The 19874-nt window shown below is 46.8% G+C and overlaps 1 protein-coding gene across 2 annotated transcripts in view; it reads right to left on the bottom strand.

Moving 5' to 3' along the window:
- Nucleotides 1–19874, bottom strand: part of Gfra2 (GDNF family receptor alpha 2) — a 95581-nt gene that overhangs the window by 67340 nt on the left and 8367 nt on the right. The window contains exon 3 of one of the 2 annotated variants that reach the window (XM_055609929.1): nt 16373–16456. The exons of the other annotated variant lie outside the window; for it this stretch is intronic. Coding sequence (XP_055465904.1) covers nt 16373–16456 — 84 coding nt within the window. The remainder of the gene's footprint in view (nt 1–16372; nt 16457–19874) is intronic. 2 annotated transcript variants of the gene reach the window in all.

Here is a 19874-nt window from a genome sequence, read left to right as displayed (position 1 = left end):
AAAGAAAGAAAGAAAGAAAGAAAGAAAGAAAGAAAGAAAGAAAGAAAGAAAGAAAGGAAGGAAGGAAGGAAGGAAGGAAGAAGGGAGGGAGGGAGGGAGGGAGGGAGGGAGGGAGGGAGGGAGGAGGGAGGGAGGGAGGAGGGAGGGAGGGAGGGAAGGAAGGAAGGAAGGAAGGAAGGAAGGAAGGAAGGAAGGAAGGAAAGAAAGAAAGAAATTGAATGGCTGAAGCTTCTTGTAGGGCAGGGTAAGACCTTTAGGTTTTACTCTAAATGATAAGCACTTGAAGGAGAAGACACAATAGCTCATTCATCAATACGTGGAAGGTCTGTATACTAAGAAAAAGGTGGGTAAATGGACAAAAGAGATGAATGACAGAAGGACTGTTTCAGTAGCAGTCCAAAGAGGGTTGATCAGGTGGTCATTCTTCACATTAAGTGGAGAATAACAATAAAACAGGGCTGGCTGTATTTTGAGTAGGAGAAGAGAAAACTCAGACAGACTAGAGTTTCAGATACCAAGTAGACAGTGATGATGTCATTAGATAAGAAGGAAGGAGCAGATCAGAATTAATTGTCTCAGGATAAAACTTGTTTGGTATGAGAAAAATCAATAAGTGGCCAGATAGAGATGGTGACAAGACGGAAAGATCATTGAGCCATCTGGGCCAGACATCAAGCTAGTCATAACCAACCTGAGGGCTAACCTAACTCAACAAAACTGTCTAGGTTGAGCATGAGAATGAAGATTAAAGGAGGAGGAAGCAGGACTGTGAGTGCTAATAGTACAGACTGAAAAGCAATGGAACCTGAGTTGGAAGAAATCAAGACAGTCTAGTTTCATGAAGTCAAGAGGTGCAAACATGAAGGCAAGTCAACCAGGTGGTCAACAGACCCCAAGCAATTAGGGGTATGTTGACAAGGAGGTAAAGAATGAACAAACTACCAAAGTGGAATGATTGACTGGAAAGACAGAGGGGTAACAGGAGTGGCAGGAGAAGAGACAGAAGCAGGAAGCTCGTGCTGTAATCTGTCACCTCTTGTCCTCAAGAGGCCACCCAACTGCAGCTTCAGTTTTGAAACCACCAGTCTCTGAACTCTATCCCATCACAGGTCAAAGACTGCCAGAGAAGCGACAACACTAACTAACAACCTTGAAAAGGATCCCAGCTGCCCAGAGTTCACTTTCTAGAGCAGAGGAGATGAGAAACAAAAACTTGCCTTTTACCACCTGGGTTTCATTCTGTGTCTCTGGCTATTGTTAAGAGTGGGTACTCCCATGGGAGACCTTCCCCTTCTCTGAGGAGGAGGAGAAATAAGAATGAGGGAGAAGGGTTTTGAGGGGGACTGGAAGAAAAGGGGGCTGCAATAAGGATATGAAGAAATATATTAATTAATGGAGAATAATGACAATCAGGCACCTGGCTTTATCTTCTGCTTTTTCACTTTGTTGAGATCTACAAAAGCCAGTAAATGTTATTGGAGAAAACCCCACATAATCATAATACACTGATATTTAGGGGACTTCAGAATGAACTCTAACTTCCTCTTCCTCCAATAAAGATGTATCCATTATAATGAATGAATAGATAGATAGATAGATAGATAGATAGATAGATAGATAGATAGATAGATAGATAGATAGATAGTGGGTACTCTGGCTTAGCAGGAGTTTGAGAGGTGGACCTATCTAGAGATGAGCTATTGACTAGCAGAGCAAGTGTATAGAGGTTATAGGAACCTCTCTGAGCTTCGTTTGTCTCATCTGCAAGATGGGGCGACAGTGTTCACCCTTTATATATACAGGTATCGCCCAAGGTGAAACAGGGTAATAAAGGACGAAAATATACCCTGTGGTTTAAATGTGGTTTGCATGTCCTCCAAGGGCCTGGGGATTGAAAATTTGGCTAATCCCCTGCTACTAGGACATGCCAGAATTTTTGGAGGTGGGAATTACTGGGAGGTCTCTATTTTGTTGGGTACATGCTCTTGGAAGGTAGCACTCATGGAATAGTGGTTTTAGAGATAGAGAGCATTGTCATTTGGCATTGGCCTCTCTATTCAGGTTCAAGATACAACCATTTGTTCCTATACATGCCCTACAAAGAAGTACTGCCTTCCCCAGCCTTAGACTTTGACCCTCTCATCCTGAGCTAAATGAATTTTTTTCTTGTATAATCAGCTGCCTCTAGTGTTTTTCTTAGAGTAATGCAAAGCTCATTATCAATGGTCCAGAGTCTCCAATTCATAGCATATGAATGACAAGGGCCTTCTTAAAAATAAGCTCCCCAGTGGCAAAGTACTTCTTTCCATTTCTCCATCTTGGCAACATCCATCACCAGTTGGAAAGGACAGATCCATATGCTCCTGCTTTTATACACTATGGCCAAAGAAAAGAAGACCTCTTGGTCCCCCCCCCCTCCATAAACACAAGGCCATCTCCAGAGTTCTTCTCCATACAGAGAATCTGAAGGAGCAGGGCCTCTGATCCCTCCTCATATCCATCCCCCCACCCCTGAAGCTCCTAATCAATCTACAAAAAATAATATCTTAGTTTCCCCCAAGAGACAACAGGGCCAATTCCAACATTTTATGTCCTATCCTCTTCAGTTGTCACTCAAAGCCCAGAGACCTGAGAGGACCCGAATCCTCATCCTTCATATATATTCTGTATGTCCAGAGCATGGCCCTCCCTCTGACATGCCCTGAGAGTCCCAATCCAAGCCCAGTGACCCCAACACAAAGCCACAGCCACCTAAGCACTCTTTAGAGGAGGCAGACATTTTGAAAGCAGGCCAGCCCTTCAGAAGTCAACTTAATGGATGGCAAAATACAGTGGAAATCAACAACAAGAAGAATCAGTTTTAATGCTTTTGAATATCATGCTATATTTTGATTATTTTTAAACATAATTAAACTTTATTCTCAAATTCCTCAAAAGACAGATCACAGTTGATTTTGTGCTCCTAGAAATTTTAATTTTAAGTTATATTTTTCTCATGTGAATGGACTTCTTACACCATATTTGTGGTCTCTACATCTTTAGAATATGGGATTTTGGAATGTGGGATTTCATATATACAACAGAGGCATGTCAATTTTAGTTTTGTGTTTATGAAACCTAAAATTGAGGTATTTTTTTTTTTTTTTTTGCTATGATTGACCTTCTCCAGCATTTTGTACTTGTGGTGAACAGATGCTGACATAAGGTTGCAATCTGTAAACTAAAACTTTGTGTTTGCCGATTTTGAAATAGACTTTTCTCACCACAGGAAATATACATCAACTTACAACCCTTAGCTCCTAAAATAAACTAAATACATCTTAAAATACAGTTACCAAGCACATTTCCAAAAAGCGCAAAAGCCATGGAAACCATTCAACACAAATCTCTAAAAACTTTTTAAATGATCCAGAGCAATAAATAGAGATAAATTAAACATTTGACAAAAGCCAGTGACTTCTTTGTTTAACACACTAATTCTAGAAGAAGAGGCCACTGGCCAACTGGTGGATAGCTAACCTCTAAGTCCATGGTCAATGAGATGTCTTCCTTTCTTCCTTCAACATTTCTGTGCCACCTGTCCTCCTGTGAAGGTCATATTACCAAGCCGCTGTCCCCATGCTTCAGTGGGTTGTCACCTGTCAACTCCTTCATACCTTCTAGGAGTGATTTTACACATCTGGCTTATCACCTCTTCCCGTGTCATTCTTGTGTTTTCCACTCAACAAAAATGGTCTTTGCAATTCGGGTCTCCTTCCCGCCTCCGTGACACCTTCCTACTCTTCTACTCCCCATTGCCACAGTCATGGCCCCCAACCTTGTTTTCATTAGTAACTATACCAACAGCCCAACCTGGGACCTCCTTTTTGCCACCTCCCTAGATTCCCCTCATGAAATACCCACTCTAGCAAAATTTTCCACCCTCCCTGAGACCTGATCATTGTCCTACCCACCCCCTCCGTCACCCCACCCCATCCTCAGACTTTCCTCTTACAGGCTTAACTTACAGGCCTCCAGGCAAACGCATCATCCCATCAATCTCTCTTCAAACATGCTAATCTGGAAGGAAGCAAAGTCTCCTCCTATCTCCACGCTGGCCCAGCACTCAGATGGCTGAGTGTCACTCAGATACACCCAAATTGACTGGTCTCTTTAAATGTCTGTCCTCAAGTCTCAAATGGATTTTTAAAAAAGCAAAAATCCATTTCACAGCTTCTCATGACTCAGTCTCTCTGAGCCCTTCCTTCCCTCTTTGTTCTAATCTGACAACACTGTGTTCTAGTATGTTCAGGCTGGTAATAATAATAATAATAATAATAATAATAATAATAATAATAATAAATCAGGTGACCTATAAGTACCAGAATTCCCCTCTAGAAACTGGGATGTCTAGTATGTCTAGCAAGCCCTAACTTTCAGCTCAAGGGCAATCATGTTTCCCTATGCCATTGTTTGCCCAAAGGGACCATGGGAGTTCTCTGGGCAATATTTCACAAAAGCACTAATCTAAGTCAAGAGGGACATACCCCTCATTACCTAGTTCCTCAGGAATCCAATGGATACCTTCACACACACGGAGCACATAAACTCATGCACACACACACACACACACACACACACACACAATAATAGATGAAAGCCCTCTTAATACCATCACTTTCAGAATTAAGATTTCGACACAGAAACAGGGTGGGAGGTGGGGCTTGCACAAACATTCAGAGTACAGAACTCGGCCTCACATTTTATAAGGAAACAAAAGAGCTGAACAGAATTTCCCTCACCTTCCTTCCCTGGCACCAACCATCCTTTCTCACCTGCAACCCAGCTTGGCCTCCCGTGACTCTGGAGGCAGAAGCATCCCTGAAAAAGGCCACTTGGCCTCCTGTGCTTGTGAGGGCCATGCGGCTCTCATCCCTCCTCACTGCTCAAGGATGTCCCTCTTGCCCCCTCCACTCCCCTCTTGTGCCCTCCAAGTTCTGCCAGTCATGTTCCATCCAGCGCAGAGAACAAACACCCAGCCATTACCCATCCTCAAACAGAGAAAAACTTCTTTTTGGCCCACCAGTCCCCTTCTTTAGCTGTTCCTCTTCATAATGAAGCCTGAGAGGGTGATGTCCCCAAAATCCATCTACCCATCTCTCCCTGTTGAAGGGTTCAGTAGGATATTGGGGTGGCTCCATGGGGGTAAAGAGAGGTGACCATGTTTCCAAGCTTCTCTTACTTGACTTTGGCCATACCTAGCACACCCTCACTTTCTTTCTCTAACAGCTAGAGCCCACCCATCCCCCACTCCAAGCCAGTTTCCTCCCCTGTAGCCCACATTTTAGCCCTATACATTTTAGGTTCTCACCTCTATCTTTCTCAGACTATAAACTTTGGCTTCCACCACTCAAAACACCATCTTTACACTAACAGCTCTCTATAGATTGCCCCTAACTTTGGCATTTCCCGGTGAAATGCCAAACACCTACCCGGCATCTCAATCCTAACATAGACTAAATTGAATTCCAGATTTCTACCCATCTTGCCCCACTCTGTCCTTTCCCTCATCTTTGCCATCCTAATCAATGGCAGCATCACTGACGCACAAGCCGAAAGTGAGATTGAGCCATAATTCTAGCCCCACACATCTACACAATCTATTCCAAGCCGCAGGTTCACTCCACTGTCCCCTGTCTGTCCCTTACCTGGACGTCAGCAGTAACAGCTTGACCGCTTCCACTCTTGCCCATGCCCCTGCCTCCTCCTCGCTATCCAGTCTCTCATTCAGCAAGAGAGGCTTTCGCATGCATTTATTGTTCTGTACTGCTCAATCATCTAACATTCTTCTGATGGTTCCTCATCACTTTTCGACTAAACTCCAACTCCTAAGTACCTGATGTGCATCACTTGGAGGGAATGCCCACGTACCTCAGCACTCCCCTCCCCTAACACCACTCTCCACCTCACTTGGGGTATAGCTACGTGGCCTTTTGAAGATCCCACCTCCACACATGGGTTCCCCACTGGGGTCTTTTTCTACCTGTTTCAAACCTGCCATTCTCGTAATCTCCCCCATGCTAGGTTCTTCCTGTGAGTCATAACTGAGTGTTCAGAATCCCTTCATCCAACATCTTATTTTAGTGTCAGCTTAGCAATTGTCACAATCATATTTTTCTTGCTAATTTGTTCCTTGGCCTGTTTGTGGTTTTTCTTTTCCTATCAGCAGCACCTCAATTCCATAAGAATAGAATCAAGTTATTGGTGCATCCTCTATACCTAGATAAGGGTATGCAATACCAGGATTTCTGGGGATATTTGAAAACAAATGCCTCCTAAAAGAGGGCTCATGGGAAGAGCCTCCAGGTGTAGAATGACCCATGTTATACACACGCTTAAGTCTAGTTCTTTATGTAGGCCAGACCAAAATGCCTTCCTGTCTTCTGAAGCTCCTCGGTCTTCATCCCTAAACCATGGTTGCAGAACTTTCCAGAAAGACAAAGGGGGGCTGAGAGGAGTGGCTGCAGTTTGGATTCTGTTCTGACCTGGAGAAAGCCAGATCTCCATTCTCTACCTTTCTACCTCCCTGACTCTGGCCCCTTCCTTGACTTCCTTTCTATCTGCAGGCAGAAAGCTGCTGCCCCAAATTCACAGACACTCCTACACACACCACTATACACATAGTGACATGCCATGTCCAACACACCCAACACCCCATACACATCACCACACAAACACACACATGCCAGCATGCATTACACACATACCAATCTATGTGCACAAGCCACCCCACGTACCACACCAACATACTAACTTACACAGCCTATACACATATACAATAAACACACACAATAAACCATCTCATAAACACATGTCACCATACATCCATATCACCACACACACATAATAAACACACTAAAACCACACCATAAATACATATCAACCACACATCCATATCACAATGCACACATACATAATAAACACACACAAATCACACCATAAACACATATCAGCCTATATCCATATCACAACACACACATACAAAGTACCCCATAAACACATATTACCACACATTCACATACGCTCACAGAGAACTACACATACTTACCTATACATACCCAATAGGTAAATGCCGCTCATGCATCCTGACGTACATACCTATATACATGCATGAAGGCTAACACAATCACACACCACCACACAAGCATAATCGCATACACACATAGCATGTATCAGTACACATTGGTCCACAAACACCACCTCGTGCATGTATACATATATACACACATATATACCCATACGCCACACATTCTTACACTGTCCCTGTTCTCACTCCAGTCTGACCTCTCACCTTGTTGTGGTCCTTTGTCTACACTTCCTTCAGGCACAGGATCATATTGATGAGCGCATGTGACGAGAAATCGGGTATCCAGTGTAGGAACTGACATCACTCATGCCTGCCTTCTATCGGGATAATTTACAGTAGGTGTAGTTAGTGGCTAAAGCAGGGGTCAATGGAGGAGCAGGGGTCAATGAGAATTCCAGGAGAGCCAGCTCAGGAGCTGATAACGGCACCACACGTGCCTGCACAGCCCATCATGCATAAAAGGAGCAATAGGGTGGCTGCCTACATGATGAAGAATCAAAAGAAAAAAATACCCACACCAGAAATAAGTCGCATCCAAGCCAAAGCACCTAAAGTTCCTCCATTAGAAAACATTTCTTTGGGTTAAATTTCTTCTCTGATTGTTATTCTCCCCCCCCCTCTTCCCCCCAGAAACGTCTTCCTTGAACACAAAGGAAACCAGAGCTGAAATCACCAACACCAAATCACACTTTGGTGCCAGCAAATTCTTCCACCCACTGACAGGAGCCTGAAGTCCCCCAGCTTTTCCAGAAAAGATAAAATGGAGGGAGAAGAGAGGCACACAGATCTCTCCAGCTCCAGTACTCCTAGCTGGGGATGCTGGCTCACCCTCTGCTGGTCCAGCCACCCATCAGCATGGCCACAGCCATGGGGTCACTCATCCCCACCAAGCCACCTAACAGTCTCCTCTCCCACCCCTCCACTCCCTAGCCAGCAGAGTTCTCTATGAAAACGGGGGGGGGGGGCACGGAAGAGGTGACACAGCCACAGCTAATGCCCAATTTTCCTTGACACTCAGAGTCTCTGACAGCTGTTAGAAGAAGAATGTGATTTTGAAATTTAAATAACACACTTCTGCATTCGGCTCAGGGAGACAACCTGGGGATAAGCAGTTTATCGCCTAAGCCACATGAAGGGGGCGGCAGGGAGGAGCTATGCTCTTCCAGCTACTCCAGCCCACCCACCGCAGACATTGTCCATTCTGTGGCTGTCTCACGGGAGTTTCTAGATCATACAGCCTGGCTGCTGTACAATGAAGCCAAACCTTCCATCATTCTGCACAGTCCAGGCTGTAAGGCTCATACCTGCCCCAATGGCCAGGGAGCTAGAAGGGACAGGCTGACATGACACGGGTTTCCCTAGGCAGAGAGCAGAGCTAAATGGGCTGACCTTCCCTCCAGAGCTACTAGGATGCTATCCAAAGTGTACTGACTCTGCAGCTCCCAAGGACAGCCCAGCCGACCCTCCCTAAGGACTGGGTCTTCTTGACCAAGCATCTACCTCAAGTTCTGTTATGCCACAAAGCTCAGTATAAAATATCCCCTGAGCTCACCAGGCTCAGAAAATTTGGGGTCTCCCCTCATCACAAGCTTAGTCAGCCTTCTCAGCCATAATGCTGTCAGAAATGTCAGAGCTAGAGAGATCGACATATCAGTAGAGACCTCACTACACAATCATGAGGAAGTGAATTCAAACCACAGAACAATTGTGTGAGGGGGAGAGGGAAATCCAGGAATGCTGGTACATACTTACAATCCCAGTGCAAGAAGAGGCAAAGATAAGCAGATCTCTGGGCTCACTGGCCATGCAGCCTAACCTACTCAGCAAGCTCCAGGACAATGAGAGACCCTACCTCAAAAAGCAAGTTCATTGCACCTACGGAACAACACCTGAGGTTTATCATTGGTCTCTATCCACAGGTATCTGCAAGCACATAGACACATGAACACTATGTACATACTTATACACAAAATGGGCATATATATATATATATATATATGAACACACATTTATAATATACAAAAAAGAAGGGAAAAAGAAATGTTATTCCCAGGTTTCCCTTCCTCATCTTCTAAGACTTCCCTGACATCCCCAGGCACTGCTGCTCTCTGCTTCCCCTGAAATCTTGGGGCAGCAGCTGGTGTGAACCACACGGAGAGTAAGCCACACACGGGGTGTCTCATCATACAGAGTGTCTGTAGATCCCCTGTACAATGAGTGCACAGGCCTCACCTTGTACAGCAGCGGACTTCATACATCTGCAGTACACACTCCATATGGATATGAATAAAATTATATTCATTTCACGGCTCACCTTGACCCCACCTTCTCTTCTCTTGGGCCTTGGCAAGGTATACCTCATCCCTGTACCTCAGAACTCTAAGATCCATAACACATGGAGCATCTTGCAGTTGTTTAAAAAACCTCAGTTACCTTTTCTTGGGAAGGCCTAACACTCCTAATGAATCTTCATTCTCTTCCTCCAGGGCCCAGACAAAGACCCCAATGGTCACCAACTAGGGTATTCCTGTGTGCCACATACCACATGAGAGGCTGTCCTTATGTCATCATCAGACATAAGTCAACTGATCTACTCTGTCTACAGATGAGAAAAAATGACATTCAGGAGAGCCGAGTGACCCAAAAGTCACACAGTTAGTAGACCAAGGCCAGGAATCAATGCTAAAACTATCTGACCTCAAAGTCCAGATGCCATCCTTCATTCCAGGACTCTCAAGGCAGGGGTAATAGGTGTAAGGCACAGAGGTAGGTACCCAGGAGGTATGGAGGAAAATGCACGCACAGGGCACAGAAGACATGCACACATGTAAGAATGAGCCCCATGACAAAGAACCATGCCATAGAACCAAAAACAAAGGAGTGACCCTTCTCAGAAGCCATATACAAGGCTTCTTGGGCATGAATTCTCTCCTGTCCTGCAGCCCCCAGAAAGAGACCACTGAAGCCACCTGCAAGAATGTCCCTATCTCTCTCTGTGAGCCATCCTAGCTACATGGCAAGTTAGAGTAGGCACAGCCAGCCTTCTGCCCTCAAGCCCCTGAGCCGAGGTCTCCAAACAGCCACCATCTATCCCACCTGGAAGGCTATCGCTGTGTAAGACTTCAACTGATCCTTAGGGTCCCACTGTTGTCTAAACATATCGCCCTGTCAACTTCATTCCTCGGCCCCCACAGCACTATTATGCTGTCAGAAGTAATGTCAAGCCAACAAAAGGTACACAGCAAGTTCTCAAATGTTGTGTAGGCTGGCCTTGCCACCATCTACCGTCTGACCTTAGAAAAGTTACTCCGTGATCATTTCTAAATAGCTAATACATATCTCTGTGCAACACGCCAAGCAAAGTGCTTGCCTGCATTGTCTCCTTTGGCCCTTGGAAAAACTGTAGAAGACAGCTGTTTCTGCTGACCCTGCACATTTCTAGGGCATGCTAGGCAGAGCTCAAAGCATAACTTGAACTCTAGTCTATATCCATCCTCTATATCCATCCCTTCTCTCTGAACCTCAATTGTATCTCCTGTCGGGTATTTAGCCTCTCTTCCAGCCACAGAAAACAGAGAGTGGGGGTAGTTTACAAATATGCTTCAAACCTATGTCTCAAGCAATGCTTCTATGGGATGTAGGCCCCTGGAGACTCCCTCAGAGATCTCAACCAAAATGCAGAGGCAGAGCCTAATGACATTCTACTATCTACCCATCATTTCTCTGTGTTCCTTAGGCATGGCCTCATAATCATCAGTGACTCCCTTGCCTGCCAAAACCAGTCCTCCTCGTTCATTGATGCCTAGCCAAGTTCTTCGCTCTCCATTGGGACCCCATACCTGCTAGCTCCAGGTCATCTTCAATCTTTCACTTTCTTCTCTATCTTTCCCACCCTCGTGAGCTTTCCCAACTGCATTTAGAGGGTCACAAAAACCTAGGACAAGATGATCACTCAATTCCAGCACCTTGACCCTCCCACCACCCTCTCCCCCCACCCTACATCCTGTCTAGGAAACCTCTTACCTCCATTGCCTGGATACACCTGAGAGGCAATGAACAACTAACAAGCCCAATTTGGTCTCCATGTGCAAAGGCTACATTATCTGGCCCATGTTCACTAAAGCCTCTGCACCACTGCTGAAGGTATACAGCATATGCCCAGTTTACAGAGACAGCCGCCCAGTGCAGAAAGAGCATGGTGAGGTCCAAGGACACATGCCCCACATGTTAAAAGTCCTCCAAAGCCCAGATGTCGAGTCTCCAGTTGATGATGATGCTTGGAACTGACAGAACCTTCAGACGATGGAGCCCAGGGGGAAGAAGTTAAGCCAGAGAGCATGCCCAGGAAGTGTGGGCTGTGGCCCCTTCCTCTCTCTTTCAGCTTTCCAGCTATCATCAGGCAAGCAGCTTCCCTCCGCTACACACTTCCACCACATGTGCTATTGTTTCTCACAGGCCCAGTGCAATGGTGCCGAGCAACCATGGCCTGAAACGGTGAGCCCAAGTAAACTTTTCCTCCTTCCAAATTGTTTATCTTGAGTGTTTTGTCACAGTGATAGAAAGCTGATTAACACGTTCAGCAGCCAAGACAGGATTTGCTCCTAGGACTGATGGCCCATGCTCTTCTGCTATATCAGATACCTCTTTGAATGCTCTGGTTTATGATTTCAAGGACAGTTTGAATCGAAGAACAAGGCAGGCCCAATTTCTCCATGAAATCGCTCTTCTCATGTTAAAGTAAAGGCTCCCAAACATTACATGCTTCAACATCCCTGTTGCTTTCGGTCAGTCAGTCACAGCCACATGGCCCCTAGCTAGCCTTGAGATGAGACTGACTGATCCATCATTGAACCCAGAGCCTGTCAAGTACGACTATGGAGAAAGGAGGGGAGGAGTGAGGCTGTGCCCTCCCCAGGGCCTCAGGCAAGCAGAGGGTGTTGTAAGAATTCTAGCAATCTTCCTTGCCAACTGAGTCCCAGAAGGTCTTCCCAGAATCCCAGCAGAGATGAAGAGTTATGCTCCAGGGATCCTTATAATAAGCACAGGCTCAAACCTCAGAGAGAAAATGGTAAAAGATAAAGGCACAAGACCCCTAAGATACAACAGCTTCCCTGTTTCCACAGGGCCCCAGCTGGTACTAGTGAACCAAGAGGAGGTCACCCAGAGCTGGTCCTCCCCAACACAGGCTTCACAGAAAGAAAAGAAAAAAAAAAGAGAGAGAGAGAGAGAGAAGGACTGCACACAGTTAAGCAAAGACATGTGGATGTGGGGAGCCTGTTCCTGCAGTGTCCTGCAAGGCAGCACCCACTAAGGCCTGGTGAGCTGGGATCTCAGCTCACCCTTCCCAAAGACTCACCAACCCAGGGACCTATGACAACCTGAGACCAAAGCTCATAGGACAAAGGACGAGGGAGCTCAAACTTGTGTCTTCATCCCTTCAGGGAAAAAAAAAATCTCAGATCTGGAACTGTGTGTTCAAAGCCCCATGGGAGACTTGGGGCACGTATTACACAGGAGTCTGGCCTCCTGATCCTGGTCCCCACCTTCTTTCTGCTGAAGGCCCCTCAATAGCTTCCTTGGCTTTTTGGAGTAGAGCCAGGGCAAGGGCCTCCTTTCCCTAGCTACATCTTCAGCTAGTGCTGCTCCCTCACCCAACAGCAGGTCTGGTCTGGGTGAAACCTCCTAGGAGAAAATCTTTATGTAATAGACATGTGACACTCTATGGGACAGGGATGTTGGCAAGACAAATGAGATCATTTATAGAACCAGCATCTTGCTACCCACTGCTCAGTGATAACTGGACCAGATACGGCTCTAGAACCCTGTGTTCCACCCACTGCCCCAAGAGAGTCAACAGGACCATGTATTAGTGACTTTTCTTGTCATTGTGGCCAAATACCTGGCAGAAGCCACTCAAAGGAAGACGGGTTAATTAGCTTATGGTTTGAGAGAATGCAAATCCATCATGGCACAGAACGTATACGGGGTTGGAGTGGATTGGTCTATGAACATGGAAGCTCGAAGTAACAGGTTTCACATTACATGGGTCAGGAGTCTGGGGGGCTGGGGATAGAAGCAGGGCTAGATTTTAAGAGGCACTGCCTAGAATAACCTACCTCTACCAGCCATGCTATCCACGGGGCTCTGAACCCTACCAAAGAAAAAAACACCACCAGGCCTCAAACACATCATCCTATGGGGAAAGCGTCACACCCAAACTATAATACAGTAACACAGCCTCCAATGCCTGGCCCTTATGGTGGGCAGTGGGTGGAACACAGAGTTCCAGAGCCATACCTGGCTCAGTTATCACTGAGCAGCAGGTCGCGAGATACTGGCTCTGTAAGCTGCACATTCTGTGATCTTCTCTCACTCTTGTCCCACAGAGTGTCGAGTGCCTATTACATACAGATTTTCTGCTTAGGAAGAAACTTAAGGAATCAAGGAAGCAATAGGATCTGGGGTTAAGGTGAGGACCACGAACCTCCAGCATTCACAGAGCAAACGCAAAAGCACCCAACGACACTGTAATCAACAGCTGGCATCTGATCAGTGGGTAATAGAAACATTGGATGCATTTAGACCCCTGATATGTCCCCCTCATATGCTAACAATGTCCTTATCCTACATGTGAGCCTCAGCACAGTCTCAAAAGGACCAATCCACAGAGGATTTATACTCCAAACTAATCAGAAACTGAGACTCAGAATGTCAGTTGGAAGGGGCTTTAGTCAGTCAATCATATAACCCAGCCATGTAAGACAGCTATCACCGTACCCACAGGCAGAGCCAGAAGGAAGCCTGCTCCATGCCCAAAACTACTGATAGGTAGGACCCTAGTGGGGAGCCCAGAATAATGGGGGCCAAAGGCAGGGTGTTGCAACTATACAGCTTTGAGATCCCATCTACTTCTACCATCCCCAACAACCACAAGGACCCAAGGCCATGTCTAGATGGCCTCTCTGCCTACTATAGTTTGAATATTTTATGTGTTTTATTGAGATGGGGTCTTATTCTGTTAGCCTAGGATGCCCTTTAACTTACTGTGTAGACCAGGCTGGCCTGAAACTAGCAATTCTCCTGCCTCTGTCTCTTGAGGTTTAGGATTAAAGGCATGTGGTGCTGTGCCTAGCTCTAAAGTTTTAACCTTAAATGTCCCCAAAGACTCATACATGAAGGGCCAGGTCCCCAGGTTGGCACAATGAGAAGGAGGAGAAACTTTAAGTGGCGGGACTTGGTGGGAGGTCTTTAGATCATTGAGAGTGTGCCCTCAGAGGGACTATAGTAACAATCTCTTTCTCGTCTGCTCTTTCATTTCTCGGACATGAAGTGAACAGTCTGGCTCTATGCCACAGCCACCCCCGTCACTGCAATGGGTGCCCAGCAGCAAGGAAACCACTCATGAACTAAAACAGTGGAACCTGGGAGCCATAAACCTTTCATCTGTGAGTTAAGGATATCAAGTATTTTGTATAGCGGCAGGACACAGCCAGTGTCTCCCTTCTCTCCCATCAGGGACACACACACCATCCTCTTCAAGATCATCTAAATGGAACATCTTCAGGGGAAAGGAAGGTATCATGTCAAAGTAGCAAAATTTGGTCCTTGGATGCACAAAAAATAAATAGACATTCACATTCCAAGTGTTTGGTGGTCATCCAAAACTCAACCCTATGACACAAACTTTATTTCTTGGCATTTAATTTCTCTACCTGAAGGAATTATTCTTCTATCCTTAAAGGGATGATAATAATAAAGATAATCGAGAAGCATTGTTCAAGAGACTAGGAAGCCTTGGCTCATAGTTTGGAGCAGTGCTTCTTAATAAGCAATGGCTGTGCCCTACAGGGAACATTTGGCAGTGTCTGGGGACATTTGTTCTTTTCACACCTTAGGAATGGATAGGTGCATCTAGAAACAACTCTGGGGACAAGTCAAACCTCATATAGATCTTTTTTTCCTAACAGTTTTAGTGTGTATGTATGTACATGAACATTCATGTATGTACAGGTGTGTGCATGTGTCCACATATATGCACAGGTGTTTCCATGTGTCTTCACATATGTATGGGTGTTGTATTCACATATAGGCCAGAGGAGAATGTTAAACATCATCCTCAGGAAACCCATCTTGGGGACAAGGTCTCTTACTGGCCTGGAGCTCACCTAAGAATAGGGTAGGCTGGCACACCAGGAAGCCCCTGGGATCCTCCTGCCCACCCCCCTCCAACGCTGGGATTATAAGTTTGCACTGACACGCTCAGCATTCTTACATGGGTGCTGGGTTCTCATGCTTGCAAAGCCATCACTATACTGGCCAAATCACTCCCCCACCCCTCATTTCATTCTTCAGCATGGGCCCAACAGGCAAAGCAAGAGGCCAGCCTGATCTTTCTCCTTCCTCAAGGGACCTACCCAGGACCAGCAGACCCCTAGCTCAGATGCCTCTCTGCTGGCTCAAGCAATGGAAAGAAAACCCAGATTCGGACTGGATAGTGGTGACACTAATATAGCTGAGTCCCCTTTATCTGACCTGCTAAGAACCAGACGTCACCAGTTTGGGGATATTTGCATATACATAATAAGATGTCATAGAGATGGGACCCAAACTCAAAATTATATTGCTTCATGCATACTTGATACGCACAGCCTAAAGGGAAGCTTACATGATACCTTCAGTATGCCTGCTTTTTCGCTGTGCTCCATCACATAAGGTCAGTTGTAGAATTTGCCCCTGCAGCATTGTCTCAGTGCCCAACACATTTTAAATTGGAGAGCATTTCAGATGTTCAGGATGAAAGAGTCTAAATCTATACCAAGTATTTCCGGGATGCAAGAATCCTTCAGTATGCCATGTGCTTCACAGTCCACTGACTCACTACTAACCCAAGCAGATAGGGGCTTCCTCTGAGGCACAAAGAGGCTGGTAAGCATCCTAGCCAAGAAAAGTGCCAGGCAGAAGAGCCCAAGAAGCAGAAAGAGAGACAGGGATGGGATAAGTAACAACACATCAGACTGGCATCATCTTTCACACTCAAGACCTACCCCTGACCGCCAACGAGCCAGGCAAATGCTTAACTCCAGGCACTCACTGAAGGAAGGAGACCAGATGGCTTCCTACAAGCTAGGAACCAGGTGAAGTGTAGAGCCAACAGAAGACCAGGAAAAGCAACTGAGTCCAACAGATGAATGGGCCACGCACGGGGATGAGAGGAAAGCAGGTCAAGCACCAGCGAGGATCACTTACCTGAGAAGATTGAAGCAAGCCTGAAGATGTCCGAGAGACGCGAGGTCACGGGCTCATAGGGAGAAGCTTCGTAGAACTCCTCACCTGGAAGAGAGGTGGGCATGAGACATGGGCTCCCGTCAGGCAGAACATTCCCAGCAGCTGCCTGAGAGAGTTCCACTAACATACCCTGGGACATCCAGGGCATGGGAGAGGGCAGCACTTGCCAAGGTGGAAAACACCGTGCAGGTAAGTGAGGGGTGAAAGTTCATTTCATAGAGGCAAGTTATTTCTCGACAACTAGACTAGCTATGACTGCCTGCCATGTGACTTCCCTACAGGACTTCCCTCCTTCTTCTTGAAAGGAGTCTGGGAATAACAGTAGCCCTCAGGAGGTCAAGAGCAAATCACAGAACCTGGAGACAGGGGTCCTACCAAGCTTTTTTTTTTTTTTAGTCCAAACTCCTTTTTTCACAGAGAGGGTTCTGGGGTAGCCCAGCAGTGTGCACCTGGTGGTGGAAGAATCCCACAGCGTCGTGTGGCAGACCCAGGGCTAAACTGGTCTCCTGGAGACCTACGCTCAGAACTTTCTCTTTGTCTCACATCATGTCACCAGAAGGAGTCTAGCTGGGGACATTAAAAGCAACGAGGTGAAAGGTCTGACCCCCGCTCCTATTTGCCTGGCCTCTAACAGGCACCCCTCTCACCTGCTACCTCGTGCACCTCCTCTGAGCTTCAGAGGACATCGGAGATTTGCAGTAGAAAAGCAAGTGAGTGACAGGAAATAAATGGCCCAGGATGCCCAGGAGACCCCCACCACATTATCAAGAATCCCATGCCCTCTGCAAACACTTTGCAAGAAAGGAGAATATTCCCAGGAGACCTGACCAGTGAGGAAGAATCAATGCAAACTCACTCAGACTGTGTGTGTGGTGATGGGGAGGGGCAGACAGGGGGTGACCCACAGCCTCACACATTGATTTCCTATCCAGCACGGCCTAGCTCCACAGTCAGGCACCCGTGCAGCATCTATGCATGATATCCCTACAAGAGAGGGCAGAGGCTGTCCCCTGCAAGAACTTCCTTCATCTAGCCCAAGAGGCCACGGGGAACCAGGACTGGAGATCCAGCTAGCCCTGGGATTGCTTCATAGCTGCTACTGCTTTCCTTTCTCCAGAAGGTACCAGCAATCTTGAGCAAAGGTACCCAAAGCATGGGGAAGAAGCTTGCTCTCTCCCATAGAGAGGAGTTCTAGCCTGCATGTTGCCTCATAGGAAATTCTGCATGCCAGGTAGAACCCAGAACACACAGTGCGTGCCTCACTAGAATCTGCCCTCAGCTTCATCCATTGCCTCTCTAAGTGCCATCCATTTCACCCACTGAGGCTTAACCTACTCTCCTAGGAGACTCCTGGGGGGGGGACCCCTAGGCACTGCCATGAATTAACACCAAATAATGTAAGAGCTTAGGGGGTGTTAGGATAAAAAGTGGCATTGTGCTGCACTTTCTGCATGCCCACAGCCCCCAAACATACTTCAGACATACTAACGTACTCTCTTCTTTGCCACTGTGTGAGCTGGGCACTATTGCTCCCCTATTGTGCTGACGGGGAGCAAAGAGCACAGAGATAAGTAACTTGTTCCAGAGTGATTTAGTTACCTTGCTTCGTAAGCATCGGAGCCTGGCTTTAAACCCAGGGTAGTGGCACTAGAGCACAATGGTCCCTCACTTTATGATGCTCTTCAAAGTGGCTCTTCAATAGACCCTGTGGCCAGAGCTCTGCGGCCCCTGGACTGTTCCCCAGCACTTCCCAACTGCCTCCTTGCCCGACGGCAGGAAGGACAGGCATGTGTCTGGTTATAGGGCAGTCCACACTATTGGCTAACCAGGGGTTCAGCTTCTCTCTGTCCACTATCATTTAAACGGTCTGGTCTTGCAGCTAGGTGCACTGGGAAATGTCAGGCCTGGGCCACTGAAGGCAGATCCAGGATGCAGATTCTGGAAACTAACAGATGGGATGGGTCTTTGCTCTTCCTGGTCTAAAGATCGGGGACCCTGAGTTTCAGAGTCACCTTTGGAGCAGCCATTTGTGACCTCCCCAGTGTGCCCATACACAGCTGTAATGACTAGAGAAAAGAGACTCCCCCCTACCCCTTTCCCGGCCATGGAATTACCCTCAGCATATGCTGTAAGGACCCTGGACTCAGGCTCCAGTTTGCTGTACGCCCTGCACAGCTTTTCTATTGCTTTGCCTCAGCTTCCCCTGTAAACAGAGTTAATGTCTTACAGCTCTGACCCCTAATCTTAGCGGCCACCTCTTCAGAGACCATATGCCTGACACACTGGCTCCCCTTCCTCTAGTGCCACCTCAGCTCCTGCCATAGGCGTAGGGTTCTGGTCTTGGGTATAGGAAGCAAAAACCTGGGTGAGTCACACCCACCTCAGAGTCAGAGAGAAACCATGAATTGGAGGACACTCTCATCCTCCCCTCACCTCTCCTCTCTCACTGGGTCTTGGCCTCCCCTTGGCCCCAGACCCAGCCCAACTAGTATTATTAAGTATTAAGTATTATTTGTATTATTAAGATGCAGGGAAAGAGTACCTACAGCCTCCCCAGGGAAACAGCTCGCCCTGACCATGAATAATGAACTCTCAGGTAGACCTTTCCACTCACAGGGATATAACCTCCTGTTCAAAGGCCTCCTGGACAATCTCCAGCCCTGAGATCTAAGAGCAGGGGTAACTTCTTAGAGAGAAGAGGCAAGCTTCTGTAGAAAGGGCAAGATAGGATGTGTTTCTGGAACCCTCCCATGAAGAGCATAGACACTATAGTTTCTGTGGAGCCAATACCCTCTGAGGCACTCAGTAGTGTTAACAGGTGGTCGTTGAGCAAATAAATTAAAAAAAAAAATCACCTCAGACATGGGGCCAGAGACAGCTATGCACAGTGAGGTATTCCAGGCTCCAAAGGGGCCTTGAAGCCCCCATGGTAGCGACAACTAAATACACACAGCATCTGCTCCCTGCTGCCACCACAGGGAAATGCCTCACTTCCCCTGCTTCTGATCACAGGTAGTCCTGTACAGGGGAATGCCAATGCCAACGGGAGCTACCAAGGTGATAAGAAATCCAATCAGCCATGCACTTCTAGTCAGTTCTTCTCTCATCTCCCCTGTCTGTTGCTACACAGCCCAGGCTAGCCCACCTCTGCCAGCTGTCTGAAGACCTAAGTTCAGTTCCCGGCAGGCTCACAACTGTCTGTAACTCTTAACTCCAGAGAATCCGTGGGCCGCTGTACGCACATACAGACATGTACACCTGCATAGAATTAAAACTAATTAATAATAAATACTTTTTTAAAGCTCTGGAAAATGAAAACGAGAGGCAAAACTATCCATTTCCAGAAGTGAGAGGCTTCATGACGTGCATGCCGGAGGCAAACTGTTAGGAAAGCAGTTCCTCATGCCATGTGTGAAGTGTGTGTGTGTGTGTGTGTGTGTGTGTGTGTGTGTGTGTGTGTGTG

Source organism: Psammomys obesus, unplaced genomic scaffold (genome assembly GCF_907164565.1).
Source record: "Psammomys obesus unplaced genomic scaffold, mPsaObe1.curated_primary_1811, whole genome shotgun sequence".
Lineage (NCBI taxonomy): Eukaryota > Metazoa > Chordata > Mammalia > Rodentia > Muridae > Psammomys > Psammomys obesus.
Note: the sequence above shows the minus strand (reverse complement) of the source record. Positions and strands in the feature narration are given on the sequence as shown.